The sequence below is a fragment of the Phocoena sinus genome, chromosome 2, assembly GCF_008692025.1.
Source record: "Phocoena sinus isolate mPhoSin1 chromosome 2, mPhoSin1.pri, whole genome shotgun sequence".
Lineage (NCBI taxonomy): Eukaryota > Metazoa > Chordata > Mammalia > Artiodactyla > Phocoenidae > Phocoena > Phocoena sinus.
In genome coordinates this window covers 33,394,798-33,407,982 of record NC_045764.1, presented here as the reverse complement: position 1 = coordinate 33,407,982, position 13,185 = coordinate 33,394,798, and the positions used below count along the sequence as shown (strand labels likewise).

The window sequence follows — 13,185 nt, the reverse complement described above, 5'->3', positions numbered from 1 at the left end:
CGAGCCACGGTCACCGCATCCGCCGTGGCCTGCCTCGAGCCCGGGGGGCAGTGTTCTGCTCCCCTCTGAATCCTGAGCACACAGCACAGTCAGTGCTCAAGGAAGAAGTCACCTCATTTTACAGATGGGAAAACTGAGACCTTTGCCTCTACTGTCCCCTAGTAGATGGTCACCACTCACACAGTAGAGGAGTCTGGGTTTTTAAATACTTGTAGCAAGGTGACCCAGCATGAGCTACTGCGGTGACCCGAACATTTCCAACCTCTTTGATTCCTTCGGATCTTTGACGCAAAGGAAGGGGGAGCGGGGAGGGAAAGAAGGACCAAGGGAGAGAGGGAGGAATGGAGGAAGGACAAGTGGAAGAAAGGAGGAGAAGATGAAGGAGGAGGAGAAAGAGACAGAGGGAGAAAGAAAGAAGGGAGGAGGGGGTAGAGGGAAGGGGGGAGGACGAGGATTCTCAGATCTTGGGGAAAAACTCAGCAAGTTTCTGCAGGCAAATTATGCACCCAAAATACATGATTTTTAAGTCACTAGGTCTTTCTTTATGAAGTCACAATAAAATGCAAACTTGCTTTTAAGTGGACTATAGAAGAAACAGCAGGGGACTTCCCTGGTGGTCCAGTGGTTAAGACTCCACGCTTCCAATGCAGGGGGCCCGGGATGGATCCCTGCTCAGGGAGCTAAGATCTCACATGTGGTGCAGCCAAAAAAAGAAAAGAAAAAAAAAATGCAGCAGCAAATTCACTTCCTAAAGTAAACACAAATACACATCTAAACCTGGATACGCACCAGCCACAAAGAGCAGGACGAATCATACACTAATCACTGTTTGAAGGAAGATCCGATTGTTAATTGCAGTGTGTTTCAGGCATTGCTCATGAGTAACTTACCTGAAAAGCTTTCCAACCTGTATGTTAGGAAAGTGGGTAATTAAACACGTCAACTTCCTATTGACTTTATTAGAGATATGATAATCCTTACACAGTTAGATTATAATTATTTTATTTGTCAAGTGAAGTTGATATTTAGTTAGGAAACTGTTATCCTCACAGGCTTTTAAAAAAAACCCAAAAACCCTGGGACCGGCACTTAACAAGGAGCATCTGCAGCTACCTATATATGGTGTATAGAACCCAAAGAGGTTTGCCAAGCACGTAGGGAATGGCACGTGGAACCACTAACCATTCCTTAGCTTTATCTGCACAGGACCTTGACTTCATCGACTCAGAGACTCGCTTTTAAGTAATGCCTGCTAAAAGCAGCCTTGTGATATAATATCACTTAGGGGGGTTTCTTGATAAAAATTTTCAAAGCAAAATCCCAATGTAATCGTGAGGCAACATCAAACAAAACCAAATTGAGGGATATTTTATAAAGGGACTGGCGTGTACTCGGCAAAAATGTTACAGCCATGAAAGGGAAAAAAACAAACCAAAAAAGACAGCAATAATTCCAGAATTAAAGGAGACTAAGGGACATCATAACTTGTAATCCTGGTTTAAACCTGGAGCCAAAAAAAAAAAGGTTTGGGCTATGAAGAGCAACGGTAAAATACAAGTAAGGTCTGCGGCTTAGATGATACTGTTATATTAATGCCAACTTCCTTTTTAAACATTTTTTAAAATATTTATTTAGGCCGCGCCGGGTCTTCGTTGCGGCACACGGGATCTCCGCTGCAGCATGCAGGATCGTTTGGGTTGTGGCCTGCAGACTTCTTAGTTGTGGCATGCATACAGGATCTAGTTCCCCGACCAGGGATCGAACCCAGGCCCCCTGTATTGGGGAGCGCTGAGTCTTACCCACTGGACCACCAGGGAAGTCCCACTAACTTCCTGATTTTGATCATACATTGTAGTTCTGTAGAAGGATGCGCTGACTCTTAGGAACACACACTGAAGTATTTAGAATTAAAAGGGGCATCGTGTCTACCATGTATTCTCAAATTGTTCAGGAAAATAAAGAGAGAGAAAAACTGAAAAAATTGATTAGGCAAAGGTGGTGAATGTTAACACTTGAGGAATCTAGGTGATGGGAATACAGGAGTTCTGTGTACTATTCTTGCAACTTTTCTGTAAGCCTGAAATTACTTCGGCATAGAAAGTTACTAAAAACAAAAAAGGAACCTTGTAGTGGCCATGCTCCTTCTCATTGGTTCGCAATTTGGGGGACTCGGAGACCAATCCATCCATTCATTCATTCAGTAATATTTATTAAGCACCTATTATGTGGCAGGCTTCATTCAAGCCACTGGGGATACCACAGTGAAAAAAGAAAATCCCAACTCTAAAAGGGAAATGAAGCAACTTGAGGTTTCTGGCAAATCCTCACTTGGATGCCTTGAACTCGTGATGTCTTCAACTCAACATGCCCCAAGACCAAGTCTGTCATCTCCCTGCCACCTCCACCAAAATACCAGCAACTCATCAACGTTCGCCGTCTTGGGAAACAGCACCCTACCCTTCCCGTAACTGAACTGGGGAACCTAGCCACTGCCGCCTCTATCAGCTCAATCCGATCCATCATCTGGTTCTGTTGGCTTTACCTCCTAAATATCTCAGGGATCCACCTGCTTCTCTCCATGTCCACTGCCACGTGAGCAGGCCCTGGTGGTCCCCTCCATGGACGGGGAGGATGGATGCCCTCACCAGGCCGGCCTGATTCAACAGCCAGAGGGATCTTTTCAAAATCCACCTCCCAGTACATCACAGCCCTGCTCACAACACTTCAATGGCTTCCTGTTGCATTTGGACACAAAGACACCTTTCTTTTTCCTGATAACTTAAATAATACCCTTGTACATGTGACTGTTTAATAAACGGCCGACTCTCCCCACAGTGAGCTCCACGGGGGCGGGGACCACGCCTGGCTTTGCACACCACTGTGAGCACAGAGTTGGCATTCAACTAATATTTGTTTAATTAGGTGGATAAGCAATTAAAATACTTAATGTCGGGCTTGGACCAGTGAATGGAGTGTGGTGCCATTCACTGCCACAGGGGACCTGGGGGAGGCGGGCGTGGAGGAGGTGCTGGCTTCGCAAAACGTGAGGGAGAGGTGGACAAGACGCCGGGCAGGCAGCGGGAAACAGAGACCTGTGGTTTGTGAGGCTGACTTCAGGAAAAGGTACGTACACTGGTGCTAAATCGAGCCGTGCGCCCCGAGCCATTCCTGTAACACACGCTCTCTCTGCTCTTCAGGAGGAGCTGGGGGGGGCGGGGTCACATTCGCTCCTGCCCTCTAACAAGCCGCCACTCATTTGCATAAAACTGTCCTGCCCCTGCCTGCTGTGGACACTGGCTGAACACACGCGAGCCCAACCTACTTCGCTCAGCATCTCTCTACACGCCACCCCCCGCACTGGGCACCTCACCCTTTGTGCAGGGGTGGCAGAGGGGTGCCCGGGGAAGGCTGGCTGAAACAAATTAGAAGTTTTCAGATGTAAAATGCTTTCAAAGAGAGAGAACACAGCTGTGATCCTTGATCACATTCATTCATTTCATTCTTTCTGGGACTTGGAATCCATCAAGCATATCAAATTATGGCAAATGAGTCCAGACTATGCCTCGTTTTAAACCTGCTGATGTGATAGAAACATCAATGCTGTTCTAAAAATAATAATAAAAAATTCGGGCAGTTGTGTTATTTCACATTTAAATTAACTTCCATTATGGATATCATAATTTTCTGAGAAGTACCATCTTGTTTCTAAAGCCACCATGTTTTCGTACTCTGAAGTGGTGGTCTCGGGGGCCAGCCCCTTCATTTCTGCCAGCTGTGTACCCCACGGAACTCCTGGGTTCCTTTCCCAGTTGCCACTGCCCAGAGGCTCATGAGAAGTCCTGTCCGCATAGACCGGGGTTTCTCAACCTGGCACTGGTGACATGTGGGGCTGGGTCATCCTTTGCTGTGGGAGCTGCCCTGTGCACTGTAGGATGTTTAGCAGCATCCCTGGCCTCCACCCCCAAGATGCCACCTCCCACCCTACCTCCCCACCCGCCCCCGATGTCGTAACAACCCGGAATGTCTCCCAGTCGATAGGCACTGTGTGGACACACCTCTGGCCCCCCTGGGCCAGGGTTCTTAGATGCTCTGCCACTTGGCTCAGTCAGAGTCTCCGAGAGAAGAAAGAGAATAGCATTTGATGACAGCTATGAATGAAATAAATGGGGGCAAAATGAACTTTGCTACTTGCTGTTGCCTCCAAGTCTGGAACCCAGCTCATCTACTGCTGCCTGTAAGGAGCGACCACGTGGCTCTCCTGATAAATAATCAATCATTTATGGATTCCAGTGGATTTTCCTTAACTGCTGTTAGGGCAGCTTGGCAGGCCAGACAGAAACCTCTGATGGCCACGAGTAGGTCACTGTAGGGCCCCCAGGAGTGCCCCGTGTACGGAAGACTTCCCTCCTCTCCTCTGGTCCCTCACTCGGCTACCAGCAAGGCACTCCACTAACCTGGCTCCCGGAAAGCTCTGAATCCACCCACTGAACTTGGTTTTGGCTTGGGCCAACCCCCCGGGGTGCTCTTCACCCTGGACACAGTACCCCAGAATCATCCCAGGCTGCCAATATCCAAGCCTTTCCTTTTGCTACCTGAGCCTGGGTGCAGAGGTGCCCAGTGCCACCTGCAGCTGGTCTCTATTTTTTTAGAGTTGTGGAAGAAAAGCAGGGATCATCAAAACCAAAAGCAAACACATTTACCCTCCCTTATTAAAACCTCCTGAATCTGTATCTGAAGCGGCAGTAACCACCACAGCTCGTCTAATGCCACGGAAGGCAGGCAGGAAGGACAACACCTTACCACGCCCCGTGCTCTCCGAGTCTGGGGGCTGGTCAGCCAGGTGGTCTGGTGGGGGATGGATAGTTCAAACAAGGAGGATGTGCGGACAACAGACAGGGATCAAAGGTTTCCAGGACAGTTATAGCACGTGTGTTTGGGAAGGCCACGTGAAAGAAGGGAACGGGTAAGGGCAGGGCTGGGGTGCAGACAGAACCCGGGGGGCAGAGAGGAGCCTGGCGGGGGCTGCAGGGCCCTGCCCAGAGCTGGAAGCAGAGCATCTGAGCTCATGTCCATGTATGCCCTAGGGACCCCAGGTGAGTCTCTGAACCCCTTTGAGCCTCTGGTTTAACCTCTGTGGAAAGCAATATAAAAATAAAAACATATCAACCCACTTGGCTATTTAATTCCACTTCTAGCAGTTACCCTAAGGAAAAAAGTCATGTAATTATATATTTACGTACAGGGATGTACACTACAATGTTGTGTATAATTTTGACAAGTGGAAAAGCACACCGAATATTACATGCCTAAATATGAAACTAAGTCAAAAAATTATGACAAGGCCATAAATCAGAACACTTCAGTATCTCTGGTAAGATACACTGTTCCTATTAATGAAGGTGGAAAAAAATGATACGTTCTGAACAATTCTATTTTGTGTTGACTTATGACATTTTTTTAAAAGTCTGTAATAACATATGCAAAACTCTTAATAGTGGGTAGTAGAACTATCTTGGCACTTATGTACAGTTTCCAAATGTTTCATAATCCACACGTATCTTTCTTGTGTTCAGGAGGAAAAGTGATTATGGGGAAGAGAGAAGCCAACTCCTCAGCGGGGGCTAGGAGAAGACCCCTCCCAGGCTCTGCTTAGCTGCTCTCACAACACAACTGGAGCAGTAAAAGATGCCCCATGTTACTGTATGATGTACAAGAGCAGGAATTACCTACTTGTGAACATTTTTGCTTCTTTGTGGATTTCCCTGAAAAATGTTCCAATTGTTACAGTCAGTCTTGAAAGCCACGCAGACTCTACTTATTTGCAAAGGGTCTCGCTTCCAACTCCAGGGCCTGTGGCCCCTCAATGCTGCCTTTCTGGGACCCGTGTCAGCCCCTCCGGGGGGGGCAGTTGGATGGAGAGCCAGCCCGGGGGACCTTATCTGTAACTGCTGGTGGTTACACAAGCCATAGCAACAGTTTCGCACACAGAGCAGAAGGCCCCAAAGGGGAGGACCTTTGTGGGGCTTTCACAGGGAATCTGGTGGGGATATGGGTCTTCCACCACTACCAGCTGGTCTCCAGGCTACTACCAGTCTGCCCTGTCCTCCTTCTGGGGAGAAGGATAATATCTGTGTTTCCAAGGCCTTGTTATAAAGTCTAGAGGCACTGGTGTGGGGACAGATTATTCTGGTAGGATTTTCATGTCAAAATCAGTTCCGACCAATAAAAATCCGAATCTAGATTAGACGGCACTGGTGTATTTGGTTTCAGAGACCACAGGTACACTGCACATGCTTTCTTTTCTTCAAGGTGGGCATTTCAAAGCAGTCACACACGAAACTGTGATGCAACTGTCTGGCGTCCAGACGTTCACTCACCAGCAAACCTTCCCGCAGGCCCGCTGTACAGGAGGCAATATGATGGATGCTGGGGCCACGTCAGAGACAGGTGCCTTCCCTGCCCTCAGGGGGCTCCCAGAGCTGCAGGACACACAGGCATGGATCAAACATCTAGGTGATTTACTGTTTCATTCCGCATGAGGGAAAGAGCTCCAACCCAAGTCCACCCTGCGGGGGCCCTGGTGGAATGCATTACAGGCACACTTTACCTGGATAAAGGGGTCAGGAGGGCTTTCTCCAATGGAGTAAGAATTCAAGCTGAGGCCATAAGGAAAGAAAAGGAGGCGGATGGGGAAATGGTTAGGTGTGGGGAGGGGGTGGGAGAGAGGAGGAAGGGACAGGTGAGCAGTTTATCATCCCAAGAAGAGGAACACAGCACAAGCAAAAGCCCTCCAGTGGGGAAGGGCTTGACTAGAAGCGCGAGTCCATTTTTATTCACTGAACAAGAAGTTCAACTAGGGCATCAGCCTGACCTGCACGGCTCCTACCCGCCTGTGTGTGAAAGCGCCCTCAGCTCCTCACACAGCATATCCCATTCCTGGGCAACCCTGCTGGACGTTCCTTTCCTAAGGACGGCCCAGCACGGAGTTGACGCTGTGAGTGGCGTAATGCTTCTGGAAAAGATACAGAAATTATTCCTCCGTGCATCTTGGTGAATCTCAGCACAGGCTGACGATGAAGCAGTAACGGAGGCACTGCTGGGGAACTGAGGGGATTTGGTCCAAGTGTTCCACTCTCCTTGATCTCTTTCCCCAAGGAAAGCATTTAGAGAAGCTGCTCTTTACTTATTTCTCCAGCCCAGATCCCTTGGGCCCACACGGCCCTCGGTCTCCCCAGCGGCTCCACCTCTGTGTCTCCTGGGCACCTGCACCCAACCGTCTAATGCAGGAGCCTCGAGCACACCCCACAGCCACGTGTGCCTCACTATCTCCCCATCACCTCCCACCACCCAGCTGTCAGGACAGAAAGCTGGGACTCATTCTTGACTCTTCCCTCCCCCTCAGCACCCTCTCCCAACCCCGTACCCTACAGTTATGGTGCTACCCGCAAAAAAGAGGTGCTGCAGGCGCCCTGCCCGACTGCAAGGATGGCCGAGGATATAACTAGTGCCCCTGGAGCTGCTCGGCATGGCGTCCTGGCCCCCAAATATATCTCAACTCCATCTCCTTCTCTCCATGCCCAATGCCACCCCCCGTCCACGTCAGCAACATCTAACGGGACCCTTGCTTCTCCGCTGTCCTCCTTCCAATCTGCTCTCCAGACAGCAGCCACTGCGGGTGGGATCACGTGTCTCCACTGTTCAATACCCGTCTAGCTCTCTGTTGCTCTTAGAATGGAACCTCAACCCCGTGCCCCAATCCATGCCTCTCCGTGAGTGGTCTCCCACACCCCCGTCGCCCCTGCTCACCCACCGTCCTCCGGCCCCCCTGGCCTGTTCTGGCTCCTCGAACCAGCCCAGCTCTTCCCAACCTCAAGCTAGCGCAGCTCCCCGTAACCGACACATACTAGTTGCTTAATAAATACTGACTGAGGAATAAATCAATCTCTTTTTTAGATATCACTCCTAAGTTTTGACAAGTGCTAAAAGGCTGTTGGTTCATCACTGGGCTCCCTGGCACATGCCTAAAGGGCAAACTCTGTATCATTTTTTACTGGAAAAAGAGACCATATGTTTTACGTACAGGTGGTGAGGCAGCAAAATTGACTTTTTCTTAATGCACGGTATTTTACTGGTTCTAAATGCGATCTTCTGAAACATCACTGAAACGGAGGAGCATTTTACGATTGATAGTACGTCATCATTGAACTGGCAGCAGGTTTTTCTTGGAAGCACATAAAATAATGATGTACCTTGCAATCAAGAGACTTCTAGAAAGCACGAAATGCAGTGTGTAAAGACGTTGGACATGTACGTTCAGCTCGTTTGGGTGTTCCACCTCTAGCTGAGGCAGTGCTGCTGGGCAGCTTGCAATCACAGCTAGCATCTCTCCAAAGCTCTAACTCTACCCCATCGTTCTTGGGGGTCCATTGGGTCCCTGAGAGCACTGAGAAGACAACCACTTGACGGTTCCCCAGACTTTCACAAATCCACCCACCACACACCCACCCCCAGCTCTCTGTGACCCTTCCTAAATTCTCTATAGGCCAAACTCTCTCTTTTTGAGAGGCCCAGTTTCAGAAGCTACCTCTCTACAAAGCTTCCTCTCATGATACATACACACCTAGTCAAGTTCATTTCATTCCACCTTTTGTTATAAACCTGGTCTTGACGTCTCCCCTATTAGACTCAGAACTCCCAGAGGTTGAGGAAGGGATGTTCACATTGCCCTCCGCCCTGCACAGTGTTTGGAAGGTCAAAGGTGTTCAATATGTTTGCTGAACCGACCCAAATATCCCTCCATCTAAGGCAATTTGCGCCAAGAATCTTCTGCACTATACAATCAATTCCAAACTAAAATGCCAGAGACCAGAAACCTGGAGGGGAAAAAAAATCTAATAGTTGATTTCAGAAAAAAGTAGAAATTCTAAATCTCTTAAAACATACCTCTGAAGTTTAAAAATGTGCAAGCTTTATTAACACTCTGCAAATAATCATTTCGGAGTGTGCTCCGATAATGCATAATTCCTAATGATCACTGGTCTGAATTTGAACCTGAGTCCCTCATGCTTAAGTTACACAAGATTAAGGTGGAAACAATGGAGTTGGAAAAACAGTCCCCTTCCGAACTGTGCCATTTCAGCTGCACGTACCCTTTCATGCATGAAACTAATTCAAACCTTCATTATTAAATACAAATCAGAAATGCTTAAAAATCACCCAAAGGAAGTGAAACAAATAATACATATATACGGAACAGAAGATTCTAGAGTTCCATTCTCTAGTCTAGAGGACATAAGTTCTTCCTATCTAGAAAGAATAGAGAAAATCAGCCACTACCATAATATCAGCAACGAAGGTAGGGGCTGCAATGACCTAGAAATAGGGAGGGGTCAGAGGCCCCAGGAGAGGGGAACCAGACCAGGGGTACTGTGGCAGATGCCATGAGAAGAATGTCTGGAAGACAAACCCTTCCTTCTCCAAAGACCACTCCTCCCCCAGAGTAACTGGTAGAATCTGAAAACCCAAACAGGGGACCTAGAAGGGGCAGGTTAGAGGTTTGAACCTGGCTCAGATCACCTGAATACATGAGAGCAGGAAGATTCCAACTTCATCTGTCATTACCTAGACCCCAGAGTGCCCCTGCCGTACATCACAGACAAGCATCATTGCAAATGGGTCTGCTGGTGTGCAGTGGTCAGCTGCAGAAAAAGGAACAAATGGGTAGGGGTGGGGAAGTGATGGCCTGTCACCTTTGTACTCTGGACACAGATTAGCAGCAGAAATAAACCTCGGTGCCTCCCAGTGCATTTGCCTGTGTTCACTGAGCTCTTATTCTTTGCAAATCAACAACATCTGGGGAGAGGGGGGGAGGTGGGAGAAAGAGGAGGAGGCATTCAACGAAGCATCACATGACTCATGCCTCTGAGAGGTGGACTCTGGGTGTCCAGCTCGGGCACCTTGCCTCTCTTGATGGTAAATTGCCAGGAAAAGTCTGAAACCTCTCTCTGGGCTCTAACCTTCAGCTGTATCTCTTGAAACTACACCCTTTCCCCAAAGAGGTTCGCGATTCACACAGTGAGAGAACAACCTGCCCCACAGATCTGAGGGTTACCGCGGAGGGCCACTCAAAGAAAAGACGGGTGGGTAAGAGAAAAGGCGACCCCCTCAAGGAGTTTCCCCTTGAGAAGGTCTCACCATGCTCAAGATCTCTGGTATCTCTGCGAACAGAGAAAAGACACAGACATCACTGTCCATCAAGCAAGCCAAATTATTTTATTATTTTTCAAATGATAAAAACAATGCCCTGCACTTGCTTGATTCAAGTGTCCCACAGTCCAAGGCACAGACATTTGTGTGCTCAGCACCGCCAAGCCCTGCAGCTGCCCAGTATTTATTCCATTAAGCTCACGGAACAATGTTATGGACAAAACGCCTTAAACAGAGATGTAATGGTATGTACATATATGTGTAAACATATATATATATATATATATATATATATATTTATATATAATGTACATTGCCTCTGATTTTATTCCTATTTCCAACATAAACCTACATTGGACTAAAATATCCTGATTTAACTTCCTTTGCTTTTTCTAATGTCATAACATTTAAATCGATCAAGTTGCTATTGATTTTTAAGCAGCTGAACAGGTTGAAATGGCAGGCTTCGGTCGCAAGCAAACTGGCACAGCTGTTTTCAAACTCAGCGTCTGGACAGGGAACTCATCTGTTCCTCCAAGACTCCCTACTTTGCTAATGCAACCTCCGTCCTTGGAACTACTAAGGCTCTTCACCTCGGTGTCTCCATGGACACCCCACCTCAGTGCCTCCTAGGCCACCCCATTTACCCTTACCCCCAATCTAAGCAGTGCAAGTCGGAGCTCTTCCACCTGCCCAATGGTGCTGTCCTTCCTCTTTCTGTTCCAAGCCAGTGCCGCTAAGTCTCACCTCCCCAGCACCCGCCTCATTTTGACCCCACCTCCCTGCCTCCAGTCTTGCTGCCTCCTTTCCATGGTACCTCAACTTAGCTGACAAATTAATCTTCCACAAGTACTGTGACCATGTGGCTACCCTATTCAATACCACAGAGAACTCTCTCATAATGTGTAGGGCAAGAGCCCATACTCCTTAGCCTGTCCTTCAAAGCCCTCTAAAGCCTGGCCACTGCCAAACCAGTCTGTGTGATATTCCGCTGCTCCCTCTTATACCCCTAATGCTCTAAACACCCACTGGCATCTACACATGCTCAGAGTAAGTCCACCATAGCTCACGCCATCCCTTGTACCTGCAAGTCGCTTCAGCACCGGGCTCTGTGTATTCAAACCTTCCAGTTCTTCAAACTCCAGTTTTAAAATGTCCAACCTCCAAAAGCCTTTCCCTTACCACTTTAGATGGAAGGAATCCTTCACTTCTAACTCGTATGACACATTTTTTTCTTTGCTAGGCATTGTGGGTGTTCACCCTCCCACCCACCCCACAACCTCCCTCTACGGGGAATTCCCTGACGGCTGGCCTCTCTCTTACTCTCCCTGCATCCTCCACAGGGATCTAGCACCATGCCATGGCCATAGCAGTCACTGCACAGCACCCAAAACTTTGTAGCAGTCTGTCTAGGTGTCCCCCTTTCCATTCTCGGACACCCTTCAGGCTGTCCTATTCACAAGGTAGGGCATTTTCCCAACTAAAATAGAATTTCCCTGCTGCAATTCCAAAGCAGGTCAATATTCCCACCTGATCATGAACTCTTCCCATTTTTTGAAATCTGCCCATTGAGCACAGTTGTCATAGACGGCACCCTGAGAACAGGTCAGCCTTAGAAAGCAGAGGATGTTGAACCGGCCTGGGCTTCTCCACGCTGCCTTTCTACAGACTGTGTGTGTGTGTGTGTGTGTGTCCATTGAAGATCAGGATACATAGTAGCTAGTCGCAAAGGGCTCAAAGGACCAGCGCTTGGGGAGCGGGGCGGGCAGGGGAGCATCCGGGGAGTTGCACCCTGTTGAATCCTGGGTCCAAACTTTTCCCTCGGTCAACGCGGTACCCTCCTACCCGCCCCGACCGGCTGACGCCTGATGCCACAGGGGCCGCAACAGGAAGAGAAAAAGGCGTCGGATGGGGGAGGCAAAGCTGGGCATTTTCGGAACTTAAGTGGATCGTGGACTGGCCCTTCTGGTTCCCAGGGATGCGAGGCCAGCGTCCGCCGCCCGCGGGTAGGAGCTGGCGCGTCCTGGAAACCGGGATGGGTCAGAGACCGGGATGAAGATGCCGCGGCTGGTGCTGATGCTGAGGCTGCCGCGCAGAATGACAGCCGCTCCCCCCACCCTGCCCCAGGGGTGGTCGGGGGTGGTCGAGCGCCCGGCTCCGCGCTCCCGGGGGCACTCGGCGCGCCCAGTCCCTCCGGCCCACTCCGGCCCCGGGCAGGGCCTGCGGGCTGCGATGGGGCCCGCGGCCACTACTCACCCGGAGGGTTGACCGCCGCCGGGGTTGCCATCTTGCTCGGAAGGCTCGGCGCGCGCCGGGCGGGGACGAGGAGGGGCGGCGCGGAGCCGGGCGCCCCACCCGGGGCAGGCGAGGCCAGCGCAGGCCCAGGCGCCGCCGCCGCCGCCGCCACCGCCACCACTGCCACACAAAGGACGGCGCGGGCGGGCGCTGCCTCCGCGCTCTCCCGCCGCCGCGGCCGCCCGCCGCCCCCGCCTTTATCGCCTCCGCCCCCTCCTCGGCCTCCTCCTCCGGCTTCAGCCTTTGTCACGCGGCGGGGGGTGCCGGGCCGCGGCTCACCCGGCCAGGCCGCAGCACCGCGAGACTTGGGGCCGCGGGCGGGTGGGGCGACCCCCGAGTCTGGGGCCGCCCCCTCGGGCCCGCGCAGGTGCCCAGGCTCGAGCCGGAGGCGCGCCCCCTCCCTTGTCGCTGGGTCCGGGTCTCCCCCACCCCCGGGGGTCCGGCACGCATCACGGAGGGGCGCTGTCCGCAGGCCAGAGGGCCGGGGCGGAGAAGGTGGGGGGCAGCCTCTTAAGATGCAGAGGGACGCGGGTCTCGGAGACGGAGAGAAACAAAGGCGCCCCAGTGCTGCCCACTTAGCATGCCAGGGCCGTGCCGCTCGGCTCCCGCGGCTAGAGACGCCCAAGGCCACGGGCACCTCCAAGGCCACGGCCACGGACAGCTGACGCACTCAGCAAACACCCT

At 50.6% G+C, this 13,185-nt stretch overlaps 1 protein-coding gene across 4 annotated transcripts in view; it reads right to left on the bottom strand.

Annotated features, from left to right (window-relative positions):
* The window catches only part of ARNT2 (aryl hydrocarbon receptor nuclear translocator 2), a 198,852-nt gene extending 186,220 nt beyond the window's left edge, over window positions 1–12,632 (bottom strand). For 3 of the 4 annotated variants that reach the window (XM_032622321.1, XM_032622323.1, XM_032622325.1), the window contains exon 1: window positions 12,463–12,632. In XM_032622321.1, the coding sequence (XP_032478212.1) occupies window positions 12,463–12,493 (31 nt within the window). In that variant the 5' untranslated portion in view covers window positions 12,494–12,632. The remainder of the gene's footprint in view (window positions 1–12,462) is intronic. The other variant, XM_032622326.1, reaches the window with a different exon arrangement.
* Window positions 12,633–13,185: the final 553 nt, after the last annotated feature.